General features: G+C 44.7%; 1 protein-coding gene across 15 annotated transcripts in view; it reads right to left on the minus strand.

Annotated features, from left to right (window-relative positions):
• NPHP4 (nephrocystin 4) overlaps positions 1–25,065 on the minus strand; it is a 100,411-nt gene that overhangs the window by 54,901 nt on the left and 20,445 nt on the right. For 10 of the 15 annotated variants that reach the window (XM_037881238.2, XM_037881241.2, XM_043531803.1 and 7 more), the window contains 6 exons: positions 24,755–24,927; positions 23,521–23,585; positions 19,421–19,576; positions 9,414–9,550; positions 6,523–6,704; positions 5,542–5,668 (listed from right to left, as the gene is read on the minus strand). In XM_037881238.2, coding sequence (XP_037737166.1) covers positions 5,542–5,668; positions 6,523–6,704; positions 9,414–9,550; positions 19,421–19,576; positions 23,521–23,585; positions 24,755–24,927 — 840 coding nt within the window. Of the gene's footprint in view, positions 1–5,541; positions 5,669–6,522; positions 6,705–9,413; positions 9,551–19,420; positions 19,577–23,022; positions 23,158–23,520; positions 23,586–24,754; positions 24,928–25,065 lie in introns of those variants that run through there. The other 5 variants (XM_043531810.1, XM_043531808.1, XM_043531809.1 and 2 more) reach the window with 5 other exon arrangements.

The following is a 25,065-nucleotide window of genomic DNA, read 5'->3' on the forward strand; positions in this document are numbered from 1 at the left end:
AAATGGTCTTATTTTGGATTTAGATACTATAAATATAACCTACTGTAGGCCAAACCTGCCCCCATTTTGTGATAAAAGTATTAGACGGGTCTTTTTTAGTTCCAAAGATTGACTCATTTGTTATTTTACATATTTATGTATATTAAATATGAACCCATCATGGGTCCTAATTACATGCACACAATATTATTAAAATCCATTCACACTGAACCAACGCCCAAAACCTAAAGGCTTCCCAAGCCCTCTTCCACTCTCCATGAAGCTCAAATGCTCCCACCACAGCCTGAGTCCCAGTTACTCAAACCCTCCAGGTTCAAGACCTCTGGGATAAAATGGAAGACTGCAGTAAGCAAACCTATTCCGGTGTCCATACCTTGCTGAGAGCTCTCACAGGGGTAGCCTAGACCTTTATTCCAAAGCGTGGCTGCTAAGAGACAGAGTCCAGGCACAGCAACCAACACAGGTGATGAAGACAAAGCTGAAGGAATTCCGAAGGGAGATTCCTATCTTTAATGGAGGATACATTTATATAGCATTAACTGGACTTATCCTACCCGGTATTTCAAGGAGTGAAAACTACCATCTACGCAGGGAAGAACATGGTTGCAACATTGCATCAGATCACTTACGCATCTTGCCCAAAGTCCTACTGCTGGAAATGGCCTATGCTTACTATTCAGGATATAGGTGGAGAAGCTCACGTCCATTCCCATCCCCCCCAACACAATATAATGTGAAGTCTTATCCCATTGAAATCAACTCAGTGCACCAGTTCGGTGTTGTGCCTAGGGACCAGGCAATCACATCTCATGATGCGGGGTATGAGATGGTCACACATGGGGTTGGTGTGGGAAGGAATTTATTGCATGATCCCCATTTACATCACTGATTCCATGGAATTCCTCAGCGTTAAAGACAATAATGGTAATGAATAGCTTTCTGTCTGCTTGCCACAATTTTGCATTGCTCCAGAATTTGGACTAAAAAACTGGATGAAACAATTTAAATGTGTGCACTTATCCCAATAAACGTATGCTAGCATGCATAATATTGGTACAGGGAATCCATCCAAAGTCGTTGAATTGTGTTTTTGAAATCCTCAGAACAATAAAAGATTTAAACTCACACATGGAGTTAAGGATTCAAAAAAGGACCAAGAAAGGATGAACTATTTTCATAGTGCAAAAATTCCATTTTGTGCTAAAACCTAAAGAAGAATTCGCTTTTTCAAAGTTGAAATTCTCCAACTGAGCTTGCCAGAGCACTCCAGGACTGCTGCAGGCTAGGTTTCTCCATTTATAGCGGAAAAAATTAACATATAATTAGAAAGACTTCATAAGCCCATTTGTGCCACATTACATGTGGGACCATTAAAAAGCACTTTGTCATTTTGATGGGCGATATTTGCCTTTCTACCCTACAGACTGAAATAGTTCTGCAGAAGCAATACGTGAGCTACAAAAGGAGCTATTGTTTGATTCTGAAAGACACTTTATAGTCGAGTACAATTTTTGCTCAAGGTTTTATAATGTTCCAACATAACATTAAATATTTAGATCAACACAAGGTGGGAGTCAGATTCTCGATTAGCTATGACTTTAGCACAAAGGGATCCACATTAAAAGCCTGATCTCACTCCTGCTGAAGACTTCCATTGACTTCCGTGGGCGTTGGATCAAGCCGTAAGAAACAAACACCACTTTCTAGAAGAGCGGGGTGAATCCGGAAAAGTTGTGTTTATGCACGTGTGGTCGAATTCTGTAGTGCTCTTCAGTTCTGCCATGTTCCTGCCACCTTACTATTCGCTCCTTAAAAAGACTGACGCGAATGGGTTTTGTTCACAAGGGTGTTTGGGGAACGGCTGATTCTCATATACATACTTTTATGTGCATGAGAGGTTATTTGCTAATCTCCTTTCTAAGAAGGTTCAGTGGCCCAGACATGGAGAACAAGCAACATCATGTGATTTGGATGACCAAATATAATGTATAGTGAATAGATTAGCTAAACCAAACAACCCACAAGCTGGAAACTGTTTGTCCAAACTACCTAGAGAATACTTAAGAATGGATTCATGCACAGATGTCAAGAGCATGAATCATTCAAGGACAGAACAAGCAACTAAATTCCCAGCTAATCTGATTCGCAACTCTTAATTTGACCAGCTCTACTTTCTAGTTTGCAAATCAAAGGGGGTACAGAACAGTACAGAGCTGCGGTGCCCAATGATATTAACAGGCAAATAAGCCCAAACAGCTTTTAACATTTAGCCTCACTCAGCACTCACTTGAGCAATAGAAAGAAAGGATCAAATTGGCCTGAGAGCCTATTGTTAGGGGCAGGTCCAGTGATGGCTGGCATCCAAAGTTAACGTGTGGGTAGCTTCTTTCTATGGGATGGAACATTTTAGATATGCCCTCTTTGACATCCATGAGTGACTGAGCTATTGACCCTGCTCCTTTGCTCACTGTCTGTCTTTCTGGGTTCTCTCCTGGTGCCCTGTAGCATCAGAATGTTTACCAAGAGTCAGAACAACAACAGTGATAGTTTCTCTCTTCCTCCTCTGCAGAGTTAGTGCAGTTTTTCTCCAACCTACACTGTAGCCACACCAGGTTGTGAGTTCTATTCTCAATGCCTCGTACACTCGATCTGATTAGCAGACAACGACACCCTCAGACCACTACCAAATCCTCTGAGAAATCATGCATTCATAGGATGCCTGACCTGACAATTTTCATTATATCTGTAGTGACCCATGGAGAAGGGCCACTGCACTTTTATTTGCAATGGTGAGATCTTGTGAGGGAGGCGAAGGCCGATTAGGCACGAGAGTGGAAGCGACTGTTGTTAGTGACTCTTACCAACAGTATCAGTGTTTCCATGTTTCACTAGCAACCAAAGGATTCCATTACAGATCCCGCAGCCCAGACATTCCTGAGGCAGCTTGAGATGCTGGGGGGCCAGCTGAGCACTACATTCAAGCCACTGCCTACGTGCAGAATGGTACAATGGGCAAACAGACAATAGCTATCTCCAGGTGGTGAAGTAAGTGACATTCCAAACAAGCAACTCAGCTGTCAAGGCCCAATCAGCTCCTCGACTGTACTTGTTCCTAAAAGCACCTAAAATAAAATGGAATAGAAAGCCACTTCCATATTTAACTGAGGGCCTGTAAAGTTAACAGAAGAGAATGAACTGAAGACTAGGAACCCAAAGTTCTTATCTTCTGGGACTTTGTTTAGAGAGTGAAGGAGAAGCCACTGCCTGAGGGGTTTTGGGGATTGAAGGAAGAGGACATGCAATGCCAAGCAGGAGCATGAAGATGCTGCTGCTGTCACAAAGCAAAAAGTGACCTTTTGGTTAACAAATAAAGAAGTTTCAATAGTTTCACCATGAGACAATCGGAGCTGTTCTCCAAGTCAGAGCTGCTAATTGCAGAATATTGTAGGCTAAAATAACAAATATAATCAAAATTTCCAATTTGCAAGACCAGAGACACACAGGGATTAAGACAGATAATTTAATTAATAAAAGCAGAGGAATCTATAATTAGCAATCACAATTTCATTAGGAATTTTCACCAAAAGAAATAAGTCTGCTGTACGCTCTTTGAAGGATCATTTAATTAGGGTGCCTTTTTTCAGGTCTGTGTTCAATTTCTGTTATGTTGCAAATTTGAGATTTTTAGTCAATAGTCATTTTTAAAAGAACAAATTTTTGTTTTTCTTTCATCAATGCACTTACTGCATAAGTAGATTGCTATTCAAGAGTGATGTATTGTGGGGGAAAAGCAACAGGGAGGAAAACCAGAGCATTACCAAGTGCATTTTCAAGAGCTAAGACCCAGTGATCATTTGTATTAATGAAAAGGATTAAATGTGCTAGAAATAATCATCAATAGGGAGTGATATGTAAGTAAGTAAAACCTCTTGTGCTTTCTTTGGTTTATCAACTGAATTAAATACTCAACCACTGCTGAAATTGGAGTGTGTGAGATGAGAACTCCTAAGAGAACTCTTGGTCCTGCTTTGAGCAGGGGGTTGGACTGGATGGCCTCGTGAGGTCCCTTCCAACCCTGATATTCTATGATTCTAAGCCTATATACCCTAGGTGCCCAAATCAAGAGCACCTTATGAAATAACAAAAGTTTTACGAAGAAAGAGCCTGCTCTACACACATTAAGGTCAATGAGAGTTTTGGGCCCCAGGGACTTAACGTCTTTTTGTTCTACAATGTCAGCAATTTCTGGGAAAAACCACATCTTCCTTTTTGGAACACTTGACTTCCACTCTGTACTGAAGAAAGAACTTTGTCGGGCTGTTAACTGGAATCCAGTACTTTGTTACGATGAAACCATTCCATCAGAGAGAATTTATGAAGTATCGCACAGCCTCAAAAGCAAGACAAGAGGAGCAGTATGTGCCAAAACAGCCTACCACGGCTTAAATATTTCAGAGAAGACTTGAAAGCAACCAAATTTAACATATAACTCACGGTGTGTATCACTCAGAAACAGCTGTAAATCATCACAAATATTCGTGGGGACCTTAGCTTAGTGTATATAAGTTTACCATGGGGGTTGGAAAACCTTAAACTTGTGACACAGCTCTGAGCCACAAGGCTCCAAAATGTTTCTTTCAAGATTCTTGAAAACTTGTTTCCCATGGTATAAATTATCAGTGCATCTACTGTGTATAAAAGGTTGCACTGTAATGCAGTCTTAAAGTTGTCTTTATTACAGATGTCGCACAATGTATATTTTTTATCTGAATCATTTTGTTCACTTTACCAGAAGGTCAAGCTTTCAACAGTCTATCATTTCCAGAGCTTTTCTCCATTGAAAACTTTCTACAAACTTGTTTCTGAGCTTAATTTTAAGTTGTTCTGGTGATAAAACAAAATATCAATGCAGTTCTGAGAAGAATGGCTTCATTACAATAAATGTAACCAATAATTTTGAGTTGCAAATATCTGTCTCTTCAATTTTCCTCTCATCTAATCTGAGAATACTAGTTTAGTGGGCTGAAGGAGCTAAAATTATTATCCAGCTAGATGACATGCAGTACAATTCAGCATTTCAGAAGTTAGAAAGCCAGGCATTAGCAAGAAACTACTCAATTTTTCTTTAAGGGGCTCAACATCTTCACCTTTTCCTAAGGAGTTTTTCAGTAGATGGCATGTGTCTTTAATACCTGCACTAATTATTCAGCAGCCAAGAATTGCTCAGAAGGTGCCATTTGTCTATTGTCTCGGTAACAGAGGATTGTAAAACTTGGTCAGAATATATAGTTACACAATAGCATTCTGGTCTATCAGGTACAGATTTATGTTCTTTAATAATTAATCACAGAAAGGCTAAAAATGTCACCGATGAACAGAACAGCGTCAAGAAGCTATTGTGGTCTTTTGGAAGAATATGCTGTGTGACTAGTTAAGGAATGTCAGCGATGCTGTACATGCATAGTTTGTAAGCACTTTGGATCCTTCAGGACACAATGGGTAGCAGAAACAGTTATTCGTAAGTGTTACATTCACTCTTACCTTCCTGTCGGCTCCGCTTGGTGCACAGAAGACATACTCCAGCTGGAAGACGACTGCGAATGCTGGGTGACGGACCATCTCGGTCAAACGAATGCGGCTTCTCAAAACCAGAGCTTGACCTACCATGCTGCGTTAGAATGTAACAGAACCACAGATTAAATGGGGGCTGTTTATTATAGTCCTGCAGAAATTAGCTTCCAGCTGATTCATTCCAGCTGCATCCCTTGCTGGTGCTCTGTTGGTACTGCGTGGCATTGAGCACAGGTCTGGAAATTATTATAAGTTATTTGTATTGTGCAAGCATCTAGGAGCCCGGCCCAGGGACCAGGACTCCATGGCGCTAGGTGCTGTACAAACACAGAACAAAATGATGGTCCCTCCCCCAAAGGTCTTACAATCTAAGAGCAAACCTGATACAGACCGTGGGAAAGTGCTTCTAGAGTTACTCCTACGATGAGTTCAATTAATTCACTGACATTTTAACAGCAAAGGCTTTGTAAAGCCCAAAGAACATGGCTCAACTGTACTAGGCCCACCACCACAAGCCCCTGGGAAACATTCTTCTCTCGAACACCCAGACTTGTTGTTGGGGGTTGTTCCACCTCAAAAACACCATGGGGCTTTTTAAGAAAAGGACGAGTCGTTCAGAGCCCTGCTGACCCATAGAGACATGGGTTGGACAGGACCTGAATCTGCAAACTCCTCAGCTCCCTCTGGAGATGGGAAGGTGCTCAACGCCAGGCAGGATGGGGCCCAGAGCTGGGTAATGAGCTTTCTCCCTCAGCCCTGCCCATTTTCCAATTCTGATTGCTCAGAACTGAAATCCAGGGAGGGCAGGCAGGAAGGCCATCTGATGCTCTAGCCCTGCGGACTGCAGCCCATCTGCCACTGACAAGAGGAGTGACATGGAGCACCACAGGGCAGCCAAAAGCAGCAGAAACCAGCCACTCCTCAGCCGTTACTGGTCCTTTCACTTCATACCTGGGTTTGGCGCTGAGGTCTTGTTTCCTGTGGAAGCTGGCTGAGCGCCCCCGAGCCACCTCGGCCTCTGGCACCACCACCACCACCTGAGGCGTCTGAACGAAGCATAAGCCATTGTGGACCCCGATGTGCAGCCGCCGTTCCTGAATGAGAACTTCGCTCCCGTCCACCGTAGAGCTATCCTGGGAAATGGGCCAATTTCACCACGGTTACATCACAGGCTGAAATAACAGTGCTGCTCCTTCATTACAGCTGGAGCAGGCCTGATCCTCCATGGCCCCAGCCCCAGCCCCATCTCTGCTGGGAGAAGTGGGGAGACCATTGCATTGACATTGCGACCCAGTCTAGGGATGAGCTACACACTTCATAGGTGGTGCTCAGCTCCTGCCTCCCAAATCTGGCCAGTGGAGACTCCCCATAATGGCCTTGGAGAAGTGTACCTCTCCTTTTTAACACGGTTAAGCATGCAAGTAGTGCTATTCACATCCCTGGGACTACTCCTGTGCTTAAATTAAATCAAGCACATGCTTAAGTACTTCGATGGGTCAGGGCTGAAGTGCTTGGCGAGATTAAAGCCCTCAGATGGGAGATGGCACAATACGACATGGAGCAGAGCCCTGCAAATCCATTTTCTTTTGTGAGTTATGTTTGCTCTTTTTCTGGTTCTCATGCCTCTAGCCAATGAAGGGGCATTTGGAAGATCAGGATTGAAAATTTAGGCAATTAATCATAAAGACATAAAAATGGAACCTGCCCCAGAGTGATTGCTAGATATTAAAGTGTTTTATCTTAACGGAAAATCCACAGCAAATATGACAAACAAACAAGGATTTTCCTCCCGGTCATTATTGCTTACTAAATTATATGATATTTGAAAATGAACATTAAACCTTAAAGTTCCTTTATCTTCCCATTAATCAAAACAAGTTGACCAAACTGCAACCTATTAGTGTTTGAATATTCCAAACATAAACCACGGAGAACAGCTTTCTGATGATCAAAAAGAAAACCAAGAAGTAAAATGCTAAAACATAATAAAATTACTTTCATGGTGGAAAATTAGCACACTGTCCCTAAAGCAATCTTGCGCTAGTGCCATTTTTATAAATGTGTCTATTCTATACAAAAACAAAGCAACTGCCTTACTGTACTTTCTCCTTCTTTGCTCCTTAAAACTAAAATAATCGCCTGTTTTTTGTGTGTCTCATTTTAGAAAGTTTCCAAAATAATGTTGTAGAAAAAAACAAAAGTACAGTCGCTGTTGCAAAATACCCAAACAACAAAAAAAAAAAAAACCCCAGGCCCACTGCTAATTTTCAACCTTTCACATTCCTCCTCGACTAGGACGGGGTAAGTGGTAAATCACTGTCGTGTAAGATGAGCACAGATAGAGGACAATGCAGTTCATCGTGCAAACATGCAATTTTTTTGCTTCTCTGGTCATTAGGGATTTCTTTTCAATCATGGAGGGACAATAGTACAGAGAACTGGAAGCACTGCAGAAACAGCTCCTCTTTTGGCCGGTGTTATTTTATTATTTCATGGAAAATGGCTGTGTGTTAAGTCCCTGAATAATTATTTTAAACACTGAATCAGGAACTTGTACCTAATCCCTCCTTTTTAGCTACCTGGGGCTTTAATAATAGGATTGTGACTGCAGGGATTTATATCACAAATGCTGTCTGATAACATCAGCGGTAGGCGATGCCAATACCACGCCCAGTGAACTGCTGACTTAGCCAGAAATAAAATTTATCCCAAAACTGGCAGCTACACATGAGTATCTTCTACCTGTGTTACCTCCAAATACTGCAGGGCTTAGGTATTTGCACAAACCCCACACTGATTCAGCTATTCAGGGCAAAGGCTTCTTCAGTACAAGTCCTGTCCATTGTCTGGCTGCAGAGTCTGAGACCCGTCGTATCAAGACTAGCCATTGCAGACAGATAAAGTGGCACCTGCTCACCTTAACAAATGGGAGAGTATGCCAGAGAAGGACATGCCAGCGCTCACTAATTCTCATTTATTGCGAATGCATCTGACGGAGAATCTCTGTCTTGTAGCTGAAGATTCCTGGGCCAGATACCATGACTGAAGCAAGGCTGGGGCAGATCATTACAGGGTTGGGAGTATGAGAGAGCGCCCGGAGGCTTTAGAAAATTGTGATGGCAATTCACTAGGCAGTGCTTCTTGCCCTTGGCCAGTACTGAGCCAGTGCCTCGCCTTCGGGCTAAAGGGAGGTTGGTGCAGTCTTTGGGAAAAGATGTAAGACCCAGGTCTTGCTGTCTGTGGTCATTACATTTCCTAAGGTGCTTCTCATGAGTATAGGGAAATTACTCTCTGACTCCTGGCCAGGTTCTCACTTGGCCAATCATATGGCAGCTCCCTACACAAGCCTTCAGTTAGATAAGGTATTCTGCACACCTTGCGCTGAACTGTTGTGTAGTGTGGCTTTGCACGGTTAAACAGCTACCACATTTCATCCCAGAGCTTGCACTTCTATGGTAGGCAAAGTGATTCATAGAGATGGTTTATTCAATTGCTAGGAAAGCTATTAATATGCATCTTGAAGAAAACCACCCTATCAATGTCAGTCTATTAGCATGATAAAAATACCGAGATGATAAAAAGAAAAGGAGGACTTGTGGCACCTTAGAGACTAACAAATTTATTTGAGCATAAGCTTTCGTGAGCTACAGCTCACTTCATTGGAATGCATCCGATGAAGTGAGCTGTAGCTCATGAAAGCTTATGCTCAAATAAATTGGTTAGTCTCTAAGGTGCCACAAGTCCTCCTTTTCTTTTTGCGAATACAAACCAACACGGCTGCTACTCTGAAACCTGTCGAGATGATAAAGGAGTTATTAGTGTTGCCATGATATTTACAGTACCTTAAGTAAACGCTCACTGTTGAGTAAATCCAGCAGCTCTTCCTCAAACTTTTCTAATGAAGGGTACAAATGAATGGACAGCTTATCCAAGTACCATGTGACTGATTTCATGAGGTGGGGTTTTCGAAAGAAATCATCTGAAAAGACATCCAGCCATATGTTACACTGCAGTCACCCAAATATGGCCTTGATAGTCAATCCCATTCTCTGACCAAAGCAGAGAATACAGCTGAAATACGTGGTACTCACAGGGAACTCACAATAATGAGCCCTCATCTTTCCACAGCTAAAATTAATAAACAAATGCTAACTTTGGGAGAAGTCTATTTTCTCCTTCAAAATGCCTCCAGAAACAAATTCGACAATCTAGTCACTAAAAGAAAGTAGATTATAAAGGCAAAGGAACATCTGTTACCTCTTCAGCTTAGTTTCTTTTCACGTCTTATACTCTTCTCCAGCCAGAAAGAAAGCCAGCTGTACTCCTCCTCCTATTACATCTGCTGTGAAGCATCCTGAGTCTAACACACTCGGAAAGCCAACAGGTCAGCCCGATAATTTAACTGGTACCAATGTGGGGAGCCCCAAGTCCACAACAGATTCAATTATCCCTATGCACCCGCTTGAGAGAGCGAGCGCACCACACAGCAATTTGAGGAGAAGATGCCTATTCAAGCGCCAGCATGAGCTGCAATGGGCGGAATGCACTTGCAGTTGCATATTCAAGGAAAGGACAATAGGGGAATATGTGACAGTCAAAAATATTGGGGGTGGAAGAATAAGCCCTTCTTGTTCCCTGGACTAGCCCCTTCCTGGGTTATTTACTTCCCCACCCAGCTGCATCACCACTTTTCTAAATGCACAAGGCCACTCCTTCTAAAAATGAAATCTACGTTCCGATCCAGAACAGCCAACGAGCAAGAACAGTATAAGGATGACATAAACCGAATACAGCCCTCCACTGCCCATCTCTCTCCTGACTTCTGTTGTTCTAGCAAGTCACGGTATCACTAGAGTCTTCTTTAGCCCAAGACACCCATACACAAGAGGCTGGAATCGTATGGCTCAGACCTGCTCCATGAATCCAGACTGACTTTAAGCAGAGTGTTTATTGCAGCAGCACGCAAAGAGTTTCGAGCCAGAGAGCAGTGAAGTAGTGGATGTTTAAGAAAACCTGGGAGAATTACTCTGACCAACCCCCTCAACTTTGCTGGCAGTAGCAGGAGTGGGGAACATACTGGAGTCCTTTAAATAGGAAGGCACACACATGCTTTAGATAACCCAGACCAACAGCTACTCTGTTGTACAGAATTACATTTCACTTACCAAGACTACCTGGGGGGAAATGCTGGAAAGGATAAACCCAACTCTAAACTGCGCAAATTCTCTGAGTGCAGAGGGGTAGAGTGACAACAGCAGATTTAGAGATTTTTGCACAGCAGGGCTCGGATGGAAAACTGAAACTGAGTGACCCCATACTCTACTTTGTTTTGGCTGCACTCTGCTAATGGGCAGAGAGCCGAACCAGGCTCGGTGATGATGAAAGGCATGGGTTGAACCGAGGGCCACAGAAACGGCATGAAATATGAAGATATATAGAAGAAACAGTTAAAAATGGAACAGCCAGTCTCTAGCATTGACAATTGCAACCATAACCTTTCCAAGCACCTAACCAAACAGACCAAGGTTTCATGCAAATTTAGAAATTCAGAGATCACTGCTAGATTAAATATGCAAATAGATAAATAATGAACCATTTATTTATGCATAAGTATTTCCATGGATCTTGGTACTGCAGGGTCCCACCAAGTCCACCATTTCCCCGTTATTACTGATATTATTTTAAGCCACATATAAATATCCCTTTGTCATCCTGAGAGAGCTGGACTGTACAACTCTTACTCTCCTTAGTGAGCATTTATTCACAAGAGTAGTTCCTCTGACTTCCAATACCCACAGGTTTCAGGAAGGAATTTGTACAGTTTAGTCCATGGTGAATATCACCCATGTATTTCCCATCAGACAAGCCTATGGCAAATATTCTGAACTCCAGCTGTTTTATTTTAATCAAAGCTGAGTTGTTTTCTCTTGCCCTAAAAATACAAGACGAAGCAAGTCACAATGCTGATCACTGCCAAGGCTGCCAGTCATTCCACCTTGCAGGAACTGGAGGGGCTGCAAGTTTTGGGAAGTGGAAGCAAAAATTAAGGAGTAGGAACACCTTCCTTAAGAGCTTTTTCCACAGAAAGGCACCTAAGATTTTATCCTCCTCCACATGACTCACAGTTGAGCATTAACAAACCTACACTACATACTTAAAAGCAAAACCTGAAGTCTATAAAGGCCTAACAATAGAATTCAATAATACAACATCTCAGGGCTAGTCAGAGCTGCAGGAGCCTTGAGGAATGAGGGAGTTCATATCAAATTAGTGCTAGTGAAGCTAGAATCTGCCTTAATTTGATTTTAGAAACCAAATATATCTTCCTGATTTCATTTACTCTGTTATCTGAAGATTCAGTCTATCAAATTATAGGGTATGTTTTGTTTAAACTGCCCGTTTAAAACCAATTTCAACCACCCTGTTCCTTTATGTCCAGCTTTCAAGCAGTACTTATTGCTTAGTTCTTTAGCTTAAGGCAGGGGAGGGGAGAAGAGCAGAAAGAAGCGAAACTTATTAACTTTTCAGGACAAAGCTTTTCTTGACAACCAAACAGCAGGAAATCACTAGCATTGTTTTGGTTAAGTTGTTAGGCTTTTAAAAATGAATTAACTAACTGAAAGCAAAGAGGTGACAGGGAATAGGCAGGATGAACAGCTCCATGCTTGTGTATTGGTGGGCGATTTGGTAATAACACTGCTACATTTATACTGAAGTCAGATGTTTACAAATATCCCTGACTAACCTTATTCAGGGCCCCAATTCAGCCAGGAACTTAAGCACATGCCTAACTTTAAGCATGTGAGTAGCCTCACTGAAAGAATGACTGAATTAAATTAAGTTAATTGAAAGTCAAGATGTTAAAGGCAATAGCAAGGATTTCCAGGGGATTACTCGCAGGTTTAAAGTTAGGTATGTGCTTAAGTACCTTGCTGATTTGGAGTCAGAGAGTGGTCGTGGCTCTCACCATTGTCTTCCGTCTGAAAACTGCTTCACTTTTCACTGCTCATCGAATTCAGAGGCCACCGCCGGCAGGCTGCAGCTGATCAGCCTCCGGTTTCCGAAGGCTGAAGACTGTATGAGTGTTACTGCAAGGGGCTGCGTATTGGGAAGGTGTATGGAACTCAGCTGGACTTTCCCTTACAACACATCTAACTGACATGCCCTTACTGCAGCTGAGCCGTATGTAGGCGAGCCGTGGAGATACACAGCCCCGTGTGATCAGCCGGTGTCTGGAAGGAGGATGCTGAGTGCACTTCCTTACCAGCAATCAAAGAACCATGTTTCCTCTGCATGACGGTTAGTGTCCATTTCCCCTGCCTCACTGTACCTACCCTGTATACCCGAGCAGCTGATTTAGGGCTACCAGGGAAAACAAAGAGGAGCAGGACGCAGCGAGCTGAATTTTCCCTGCAAGGTACCTCTGAGACTATCAATGTATTGGCTTGATTGTTTGTTCTGCCAGTTGTTTGACTGCTAGCTGAATTTGCAAGTAAAACCCAGCAGGTAGATTGGTACGGCTTTGTGTGACTGTCATGCCTAACATGCAGTTCCCCCCGTCTGCCACAAGATGGGACTGATGCTCTGCGGCTAGAGCCAGATCTCCGTGGATGTATGAGTATACTGGGCCATACACTGAGGAAATCATCTGAAGATGCAGGAAAATGACGTCTCCCTCCCGCTGGCAAGAGCGAGGAGCTCTGAAATCTGAGCAATGGGAGAGAATGGAGAAGAAAATCCTTTGGAGGCATGCATGACGAAGAGTGGCTCTACTCCAGCTTTTCAGATGACTGGCTATTTACTAGCCACAGTCAATGCACTCACAAGGCCAGCTGGCATCTCCGGAGCTGTATAATTGCAACCACGTCATTGTCAAGCTCTGCATGTGGTAGCTGCGGTTCTTGCAGGGGGCTCCTTTGCTCTGGAGATCTCACAGTTTCTGACAACGTGATGGCTGTGTCCTCAAGGAGAGGCATCCAGGAGTTATTATTAGAAGGTTCTTCTAAGCAGAGGGAGTCACCACTGAAGAACTGATGATCTTGTCCTTAGCTCTTAACTTTTCCGAATCACATGGATTTAGCCACCAAGCCACCACTAAATGCAGAGCTCTGAAAATTCATGAGTAAAGATGAGTAAGGTTTTGGTGTATCAGAATCACATCCCGCTGCCCTTGCCAAATCTCCACTTATCCAGAACAATGCCATGAACAAGGATGTCTTTACAGCTTTCATCAAAGTTCTCTCCGAAGACTCCACTAACTGACTGACTACTTAAAGCGTCCATCATTCATCTAGAGCAGTTTCCCAGGAAGAGAAGCAATTAGCAAAAAAAGGGGATTAGATTGAAATGATTCTGTGTCCCCTTTAAGGATTAAAGATACAAACTGTTGTGATTACATTTGTATGAAAAGAAAAATTCCAAAGAATGTACAAAATACTTCCAAGATATTTAACCTCAAGGAAACATAACTAGAGAGAGGCAATTGGAGCCTGAAACTAGAGAGGAACACTTTAAGTTAGACATTAGGAAACCTTTTCTTTTCCCAATAAGAGCAAGCAGCCAGTGGAGTAGATTCCGCAAGCACCATTCACAGCTGTTGAGGCCCAAAGCGAACTTTATGATCGTGTAGACTGACTTCCTTCACAACACCGGCCGAAGAACCTCACCCACTAATTTCTGCATCAAACCCGTAATTTCTGGTGGCGCTAGAGTAGATCTTTCAGGAAGATAACCAGTCTTGGATTTTGCGTCACTTGCAGTCTTTAAACCATCCCGTCCCCAGGAATCCAAGCTGGTCCAATGGTTAAATACAACCATTAACATTCCATCAACTGGGTAGATCAGATACTTGGAAGAAACTGTCCTTTGAAATCCCAGGTTCAGAGGGAGACCCCAGCCCCACAATAGTTCTGGTCCTTTTAGTCAGGCATCTGTAAAAGCAAAGCTCGGCATGCTGCCTGGGAACAAGGATGTTATTTCAAATAAGCAAAGCCATTGTTTCCATTGACGTCATTTTGCTGGGTTGCTGGGTGTTCCCCCTGAGGTTTCAGATTAGCACAGATTAATATACCTGAGCTTTTGGGAGTGAGCTTTACACCACCAGATCGTGGTTTTTTTCTTTTTTTCCCCAAAGAACAATTCATTCTCTTCAAAGCTTCACAGTGGGGTTTCTCTTAAATTACAAATGCTGTTAAGCTACATATTTCATTGCTACTGTAAATATTTGAGTGTTATATAGTCCTGCTTCCAGGCACTGGAGAGCTGGGTTGGGCTCACTGTCAAATGGTCAAGCTTATTCAGCTCCCAGTGGATGTTTCAGGTTTTAAGAAATGAGATAATTTACGAAAAGGGGATGAATGGCTGGCTCTCCCTGCTAGCCTTTTATTTTCTCTGACCTTAATTCACTTTGGCACTGTTTTCACCATACCATTTCATCCCCTTCTCCTTAAGAACAACTTGAGGTATGTCTCCAACAATTTACACACTTTGCTTCAGTCTGCTCTCAGGGTAATTTATTCCATGTATTCAATACCCTTTGCATGAAGCAATTTAAACCAAATTCCTCATTTACTCCGGCGTGCCTTCTCTTCATTATTATTATTCATGTGCAGTGCAGTAGCACCAAGGGGTCTCAAACACTGTGCTAAGTGCCGTCTCTGCAAAAGACATGTGTTGACCAGAAGACTCCAACAATACTATGGGGGGGGGGGGGGAGGGGAGGGTGGAGCGGACAATTCCTCTACTATTTTCATGTGCTACATTGATGAAGGAGGGAATATATCTAGAGGTGAAAGCAGGGGACTGTGAACAGGGAATACTGGGTTCTAATTCTTCCTCTGCCACTATCACTTCACTTCTCTAATGCCTCAATTTACCCAGCTGAAAATGAGGATGATATTTACCTATTTCATAGAGAGATTGTGAGTCTCAGCTAATTAATATCTGTACAGAGCTTTGAATCCGCTGATGAAAGGTATGACATACATTCAAAGAATCGTCATTTCTCGTCACATCCACAATTGCACTTGCTTTCCCTTTTCCTGTAGATCCGTTTCGCCATCTCTGTGCTAACATTTAAAACACATTAGGACAAACTCATCCCTAGTCTTGTTCCCATGACTTCAGAGCTGATTCACCAGGGATGAGATTAGCCCAGAGTCAGGTGATTTATCCAGCACGCCCCCGTGGTTTTGTTCTCTCTGTGGAGGAGACAGATGCTAGCAGATGATTCATTCCCAGAAGTGGCACCTGATGCTGTGTGGATGTTACGTCTGGGGCTGCTCTATGTTTAGGCTGTTGATGGGCTTTTTTTGGCTTCTGAACAGCATATTCTGTTAACTATGTTTATGCCTCTTTGACTTTGCTGCATTAATGGGCTGTAATGCAGGATGATATCAAGCCATATGATTGACCCACATGGACACCTGAGCTTTCCCATTTCTCTCTCAAAAATTTCCCATGACTGATCTTATCCTCTTATTGTTATTCTATCTTCCCTTCCCCCCCACCCCCATTCAAAGAACAGGCAGAGCAGTTTGGTTTATTTTCTTTTGTGCCATTCTCAGCGGCTTTTCAGGAAGGCTAATGCCAAAGAGGTGGGTCTTAAATCTTTCCCTGAAAGCCGTCAGACTTTCATCCTCAGCTCCTGGGGCAGGCAGTCCTCAGCGCACTGGCTGGCTGCTGAAAGGCTCTGTTCTCAGTCCTACTGTGATCAGCCTCTCTAGTGAGAGTTCCTTTGTCCCGGAGGAGATCTCTCTGGGTATACAGTACATTTCTTTCAGTAGAATGCCCGTTCCAGTTTCCATCCGATAACAATTGGTCTCTGTGCCGCATCACTCCTGGCCCATCTCTGCTCTGTAACTGTGTTTGTTGTCAGTACAGATCCACAAAAGCAAGATGCTCAGACTGAGAACTAAAAAGGAAAATGAAAACTAAACATCTATGGACATTAATATCTAAGGCGTCTTTTACCTACAGGCCTATTCTGCAATCCTCACTCACCTAAACAGTCCCACTAGTTAACATAACTATTACCATGATGAAGGGATGCATGACAACCCCTCATGTGTATTTAGTCACAATCAGCGCTATCTTCACTCCCAACACTTGGACCAACAGTCCAGGCAAAGTGCCAATAAAGGACACGGCTTTAAGAAGTAGCAATAAACGTAAGATCTTGTTGTAAATTCATGAAGAACTCAGGTACACTGTAAACCATCAGGTCTTATTTATTTGCCAATGATTTCCCCATATAATTCATAATGAAATAACATAACTTGGTCCAATAAAACCAGCACAGACTCTGCCTTGCTCAGACAGACATCAGCAACTCAAGCAGATGTCGGTTCGTAAAAACTGGCTGAGCAGGTCCAGTGTTCGATCAGCAAACTATGAAATGTTACTGCAGTGTCTCTATTTACCAGCAGCGGATACACTGGACCAGTGAGACATGAATAATTGATCGTGCTGTTTGTTAGCAGGCTTGGTTACAGTCAAAGCAGAGCTCATGTTCCTTGCAGCCAGAGGGAAGTTGCATGAAAAGGATTCTGGCAGGAACACGTGCTGTCTGTCTGGTGTGGGTTTATGTCTCTGGGTCACAACCACTCCCTTCTTGGCTGAGATTCCAGAGGCACTAACAGAAGGAGAAACTAGATTTGTGACCCTTATTGATGGTGCGTTTGACCTGCCAGTTGTCAGGACAGAGGCTAAGAGACTGAAACTGGCCCAGATTATCTACCCCAGACACATGAATGTGGATCTCCACCCACAACCCCCTTCCAACATGGAAGGAGGCGAGCCCAGCTGCTTATATGGCACCATGCCCTGGGCCACATGCACAGGGGAAGGTGGGTGGGGGAGAGTGGGCAGGGCAGAGATAGGGCTGCACACAGTCCCACTCTCCTCCCCAATGGAGTCTCGGTGAAAAATTAGAGGCCAGGGTTGTATTACCTTTTCGGCAGAGCCCCAGCATGTGGGGCCCAGGCACTGGAGTCGCAAGGAGTGTCCAAAAGCGCCATGCTGATGGGGGAGCACACAAGCGACACTGATCCAGACCCGGAGCAGAGACGCAAGACTCTGAGCAGATGGCTCTGACCTCCCAGAGTACCTGGGGGCATTCATGGAGTTTGGCTGCATCCCGTGGCCTATCCGTGGGAAGGTTGGCAAACCGCACTCCCACCCCCAACAGAACAGGGGGCAGACCGGGATGGGATCCCACAGAGACTTATCCAGGGATAGTCCAGGCTTTCATTATCACGCGCTAGTGACAATAAACGCCTCCCAATCGCACTGTAGTTTAGCATTTTACAAGGGAACTCTCCCTAACCACCTCATTTACTGGAAAGGGGCAACCACTGACGAAAATGTAGAACACTGTGTACGCAAAGCTGCAGCCTTTCCGAACAGCAAAACACCATGTGTCCATAAAAACCCCCCTTCAGTTTAAAACCCACAGGAAACCCAAGGAAATGTCCACCGGGGGGGGCGACACACAGGCTGTGGAAGAGCAGGCACAACGGACTCGTCTGCAAGTTGTTTTATGAGCCATCGACAAGGTTGGCTGCACCTCAGCAAAGAGCTGAGTCACAGTGATTCGTGCTCAGATGGCCATTGAGAGAGAGAGTTTACGTGAAAATCCTGCTTCCTTTGTTTATTTCTCAGAAGAGGGGTCGCTGTGGTTCTTTTGCGGGTGAGCACGACATTTTCACGGCTAGATTTCTCATTTATAATCCCTAATTATTGGCACTTACAACAGCAGCAGTGCGTCACACACTCGGCGTTGCAGGCACTGCTTGCATCTATTCGGCGCCTTGGCAATTGATGCACTGCGTTAGCAGAGGAAAGCAAACGCTTGTGTGATAAGGCCACATTCCCCTAGAAATCCCTTCCCACTGAAAACACCCAGATGAGCACATTATATGCCATACACAGGAGTCTCTAAATTATGACCCCCTGGAAAACACTCCACTTTATTTAACAGCAGCGATCCGACTTTTCGCTTCTGCTTCCCCTTCTAAGTAACAGTAGTGGGGGGAGAAAACTATAACATTTCCCTCATGGTCTCCCTTCCGCCTTCCGCGCTGGTACTATTCCTCTGGGTGACAAGGAAACGTATGTCTTTGTCTGCTAGGCTGTGCCAGGCATTTCTTGTGCCCCACATCTGGTACCTGGTGTATTTAGCAGGAGCACACTAGTTGTGTTGTAATGAGAAGCAGCTGGTGCATTTGGAAGCTCAGGTTTGACCACAAACCAGCAACAGAAGATGTGTGTAAACTTAAAATGGGTGGGTCTGAATCTCCTCTGGCTCATATCAGCATGAGCCCATTGGCCTTCATGGAGCTGCTCCCACTTTGTGAGAGTGCAGTGGCTGGGAGAATCAGGCCCTATAAATAAATAAATTTGTACCGTGCAGTGCTTTCTGGGCACCAGATGTTCTGCAATAATCCCTCCCCAATCCCCTTCAGCATCCCCTTCCCTTCTCTCCGTTCCCACAGCCCCTCGCCCACTCCCTGATCGGGGGACCAGAGGTCGGCCGGTCTCTTCCCGTCCCACAATGGTCACACTGGCTGGCGTGTGTTTCAGATCTCCCTCCGGTAATAACTGATGGGTGGAGAAGGCCTGGGGCCTGTCTCAGAGAGCTCACAGAGCTTTGCTCTGCCAGTAAGATAAAGTCCAGCTGAACCCCCAGATCTGGCAGGCCAAGGCCATAATAATACACATGCTCACAAATCTATAAGCAGGGAAAGTCCAGAGTAACTCATGAGCACTGTAGCTTGGTATGTACTACGCCAACCTTACTGTCCTGTGGTCTGATTACACATGCAGGAATCAGAATGGAAGGATCCCTTACTTGTTTCTCCATGTGTTAGCAGCAAGCCAGGAATTTTCTGCAGCCCAGACACCAGCATATTCTCAGGGAAGAGGTGATACATGGTCTCGAGGGGCGGGTGTGGCCTTAAGGTGTACTGAAGGTGAGCGTTCTCTATCACCGTCATGTGTTTATTCTCTAAAGAGGGGAAAACGTTATGCAATATCTGAAAACATAGAGAGACAGACTTATAATGGTGCTACCCATTGGAGAAGCTGATCGAATTAAGGTATCAATACATGCGCACTTTATCACCAATGTAAAACCTGTTTTTAAAAAGTCTGTTTTCTTCATAAATGAATATGCAGCCTTTTCAGGCTTAGCTTTGTTAAGAGTTCTGGGCTTACAAATCCTCACACTGCAACTTCAGGGTAAGTGAAAACAATGCCCAGTCTCTGGAAGATTATGATTAAGCAACTTAAAATTACTTGGATCTACTCTCACTCAGCTGTGAAGAAGAAAGAAGAAAATCCATCCCTTCTTCAATAGCACTGCAACTAAATGCTCTTGTTTAGGTTGTTCCTTAATCTTGTGTGTTCTATTCAAGTCCCCATCTAGACATATCTTCAAAAGACCAGCATCTGAGTCCTATTCAGAAAAGAACAGGGCCTGCACACAGCTGATCTTGGGTGCATTATGATACGTCTGTGCCATTTTAGTTCACAGTGAAAGGCAAAATCTTAATCCATAACAGCTGGCAAAGGCTCCCTGGGACACTTGTTTTTAATTGAACTTCCCTAAACTTCTTGTGCTAACTTTGCTCCCTCTTCGTAGTACAGCATGAGATGGGAATAGTGAAACTGGCTGCATCTCCTGCTGTTTCACTGCTCGCACTCAGAAGGCAACCCTTTTATCTTTCTGCTGCACATCTTTGTATCGTGAGTGATTCATTCGGTGGAGGTTCGGTTTCCCCTCAGGAACTGAAATGCAGGAACCAGTGGTACACACCCTGATACCCGGCATCTCCCAAGTGCTTTCAGCAGTCTAGCAATGGTCTCTGCTCTCAAGCTGCTGAGAGGTATTTGCTACTCATGGGCTTCTCTCACTGAACATTACAGCAGCCCCAACGCAAACTGGGAAAACGAGAGCGCTTTCTTTAAAAAATAAACTAACTCCTTCCGGGGTGATACAGCTGCCTCTAGTGGCTGGATCCTGAGCACTTGGATACTCACCTGCAGGTTATTCCTCTTAGACTGCAATAAACACAAGCCATCTTCTCCGGGGAAGGCTTCAATACGGAGACAGCTTTCCAATGGGCAGTCACAGTTGAACTAGTGTTCATCATTTTTCAGACATGGTTATTGACCAGCATCACCAGGCAATCACAGCACCTATTTCTGCCACTTACCACCGAGGCTCAGTCCCTGCATTAGTGGACATGTATTTGCTTTGTTTGCTAGTATGGTGAGTATTGTTTTCCTTGCTAGGAAAGAAAACAGTTTCTAGAAATGACCTTTCACAAAGACCCCTATCCTGGGCAAAAGATGCTACCTAGCTTCTAACTCAGGAAAACAAATCTGACAAGTCTTTGTGGAACAGCAACCAAGCCTTAGCTACGAAGTTTTGTTTCAGTTACATTTTGCTTTTGAAAGCAACTTGAAATCCACCCCCTTGCCCATTTCCTTTGGGCAAGCTGTAGAATAAGTTACTCAAAATTTGCTAAAACTGCTCAGTATATTTCTCTGAATGGTCAGTTTTAGAGGTGGGCCAAAACCATAGCCATGTATTCAAATCCACATTGGCTCCCCACATTTTGACAGCCTGTGTAAGTTCAGCTAAATGAACCAAGAACCAAACACCTCCTAGGTTTGAATCCACAAAATAAAAACCTACCAAACGAGGTTTTTCAAAATTAAAGGTTTCAGAGTAACAGCCGTGTTAGTCTGTATTCGTAAAAAGAAAAGGAGTACTTGTGGCACCTTAGAGACTAACCAGTTTATTTGAGCATGAAATAAACTGGTTAGTCTCTAAGGTGCCACAAGTACTCCTTTTCTTTTTTCAAAATTAAAATTACCCCTGGTTTAACCTGCTCTGATTATGTGTGCACGTTCTCCCCCGTTTCTAACGGCAGATATTGGAGTCACGCTGTTATCATTACTATCCTATTACTGAAAACTCCCATGCATCCCTGATATTTGAAAAAAGAAAGCATGTGTCTGACTAGCACAGTAGGAAGTGGAAATACAATGCAAATTCTTCCACTGACTCGAACGGGCACTGGATTGGACCCTTCATCTCTGCAAACAGGAAACCAGCCTGGTGGAAGGATACAGGGCACTGGAGAGCTTGTGGAAAAAATGGTCTTTAAAAGCAAAACTGGTGAAAGTGCAACTGACCCTCCTTCCTGCTTCTGCTTCTGGAACATCCCGAAGGTTTCTCAGGGCAAACGAGCACCACCCAGCTTTGCTACAGTTCGTTAGCAAATTCAGTACCAACCTTCAGGAAAACAGTGCACAAAGGGACAAGAGCCAGGCATGTTCAGAAAGACAAGGTCCTTGTTACACGCTTTACAAGGCAGCTTGCTCTTATATTTAATATTTTATAGTGCACTTTTCCTGCTCTGTGGGCTGTGTTCCATCAATACGTATATATCAATAATTGAAGCCCATTTGTGTTTATCAGCTGTGTCAGGTTTTCTTGCCAGTATCCACAGAGGCACCTTTTTCCATACATTGCCCATCTTTCACCTCTCCCTGCCTGTACAGATATCCAGTCTGGGCCTGAGTGAGCCAGTTCGCTGAGTGCTGAGCTCTGCTAGGGTCATCTAGCCCTCTCTCTTACAGAAGTGGGAATTAGATGTACCCCTGTGGTACACAGAACTATTGGCACCACTGATGCGTGGTCTTCCTCCAGCTCAGACAGGACATTTGGCACTAGAAAGGACAGCTTGTGAGCCCATTTTCCAGGCAAAGGAAAAAGAATCCCTTCTTCTTCCTTCACGACAGCTTTCTGCTTAGCTTTAGCTATCCATGTTTTCAGTCTGGTTCTTTCCAACTTAAATCGTGGGGTGGCTCACCTCAGTGTCCCTGTAGCAGGCTGCCCACTGCCAGGTATGAGAGAGAGATTCAACTCCTGGGCTCACTCACCCATTCTCCTGGCTGTGGCACACTCAGAGAACTCCTCCTGCCCTATAGCTGACACGTGGGTGATCTAGGAGCTCTGTAGATCAGCCCCCACTGGAGCTGCTATGGGGCAGGATTAAGTGTGAGAGGGAGACATGGCCGGGGAATCCTCCATTGCAGACTAGAAAATGCAAACTTACAGTCTAGAGGTGAATTTGCATGGCAAAGGCATGCATCAAGCTAGATACAGACTCACTGCCATGTAAAATACCTATAAAATACTGAGAAAGGCTGGGTGGGGTTTGGTGGGCAGATTGTTTGATACACTGTGCTCTGGGCTCATTCTGCCTTCCCCAGCAGATGCATCAAGGCTATTATTTGCTTGTTGAGAACTGACAATGGTCTTGGTGCTGTACAAGACCCTAAATGCAGACTCCATGCCCCAAAGAGCTTAAAAATCCTGCAGAGACTCTCATCCAGTTAACTTTATTCACGTCAAGCAGAGCCAACAGGATGACTCACGTGTGCTAAATTGAGTCCATGTGGAAGTCTCTGCGGGATCAGGGCCTAGCCAGTGGACATGCTGTCATAGGACGGGATTTGATCGATGCAGCAGAAATTAAGCCCCTTTTCTCCTTACGCCCCAGAAACGGGCCCCTGCATGAACGACAGCCGTTAACAATGTTGCAGAGCACATTGCTGAGGCAGCCGGTAGCCCCAGCTATGACAAAGAGCCTTGGGGTGCTGCCAACCCCACTGCCCATAAGCAATAACTGGCCCTGGCCTCGAACAGCCTGGCATACAGCACAGGGGCATTTCACAGCAACCATCCAGCACCCTTGTCTTCCGGGCTTTTCTTCTGATGCATTTTGGGTGGCTAACCCCGAACCTGAGCAGCCAAAAGCTTGACACACTAACACAGAAAACAGCCAACGCTACATTGAGCAAACAAACACGCAGACGTGTTACTGACCAGCCCGGGAAGAAAGTCAAGTAGAAAGCAGTTCTATGTGCTCTTACGTTCCATTGGGTCCTGGAGGAGGGGGTGCAGGAGCGCTCGCGGTGTCCCATGATACAGCTTGAGCCTAGATTTAAAGAGGAGCACAAACCAAACATGGCCGTTTAGATGGCTATATTCCAAAGTGAATTTCCCACAATGGTTCTGTTGATCAATGCACAGCAACCCCCTGTTCCAGTCCCGTGAACTCTCCGCCACCAGACTGGTCTCCTTAGAGCCTTGAGTAGCAAAGGAGGGCAGGTGACTGAGATTGCCAGGTCCTTTGCTTCAGGTTGATTCCCCAGGGAGTGGACACAGATATTCTCTTGAAAACCTCCCTGGTTTGAGAAGCTTCCCCAGTGGCAATGGCTGGCGGGGAGGCAGGATCCAGTGTACAATAGGCGTTACACTGGGTATTTACAGGGAGTTTGACAATGTCAGCGTGACAAAGTGAAGCAGCCACCAGGAAACGGTTCAGAGAGCCTGGCCTACTGCGTGGTGGGGGGGATACGTAAGGAAGAGGAAGCAGGCCTGGCAGGAGAGTGTCTCCTCTTTCCCCTGGCTGGCAAGGACGGTGGGTGACTGACCTGCTTTATTTTTGGTTATTTATGTCTTTCATGCCCCAAGTGTTGGGTGTGGTAGCCCTCCCCTTCCCAGGAGCAAACTCAGCTTACAGTCAGCCGGGCTTCAAGAGCTTAAAGGCAGAAAGAGCTGCCTTCCGCTGGCCCTGGAAAGGGGGGCTTGGCTGAGTCAAGGCTGTGAACTCTGCACACATGCGGGACAACACATGGGCATCGCTTGCTGGGTTACAAATCCAGCAGCTGACCTCACCCCACCTGCCACCTCAGGCCTGTCAGCTGAGGTGAATAAAGGCCCAGCCACAAGCCACCAGGGCAGCTGTAGTCCATGCAATTTTCATATATGTAGCCAAGAGTGGAAAAGGCTCAACCCAAACCTGTTTAAAGTATGTATATGACCCCCCCATGAGCAGTGTATCCTCATATGCTCTAGTTATCCCCATTTTAGAGATGGGGAAACTGAGAGACTGAGAGAAAAAATGACTTGCCCAAGTTCACACAGGCAGTCTGTGGTGAAGCAGGGTCTCCAGGTCCCAGGCTAGTGGCCTAATCACGGGACCATCCTTCCTCTCTAAATGGAGAGCAATAACTCCATGTTGCCATAGAAACCTGATTCCACCTTATAAAATGCTACAGCGACTCGCAAGTCCCGCTGTCCCTTGCAGCCGGCAACACCTACTCTCCGTCCTTTGTGGCCACATCAGTTGGTTCTGACTTGCTGTTGAACAGGTGCAGAATTCCAAACCCACAAGACAGATCCTGGTGGGTCCCTTCTCGCTTCTTGGCCGCAGCCACCACTTCCACCACCGCGACGATGCTGGGGTGGTTTAAAGATGTGTGAAAATAAATGGTCTGGGGGAGGAGGGAGAGAAAGAACATGGCAGATTTTAGACCTGGGTGGAGTAGCTATTAGCAGCTTAATGTATATTACAATTGGAGAGTAAGGTCCAGGTATATTCAAAATGAATAGCCAGAAAAACGGGCAGACAG

The sequence above is a fragment of the Chelonia mydas genome, chromosome 18 (genome assembly GCF_015237465.2).
Source record: "Chelonia mydas isolate rCheMyd1 chromosome 18, rCheMyd1.pri.v2, whole genome shotgun sequence".
Taxonomy (NCBI): domain Eukaryota; kingdom Metazoa; phylum Chordata; order Testudines; family Cheloniidae; genus Chelonia; species Chelonia mydas.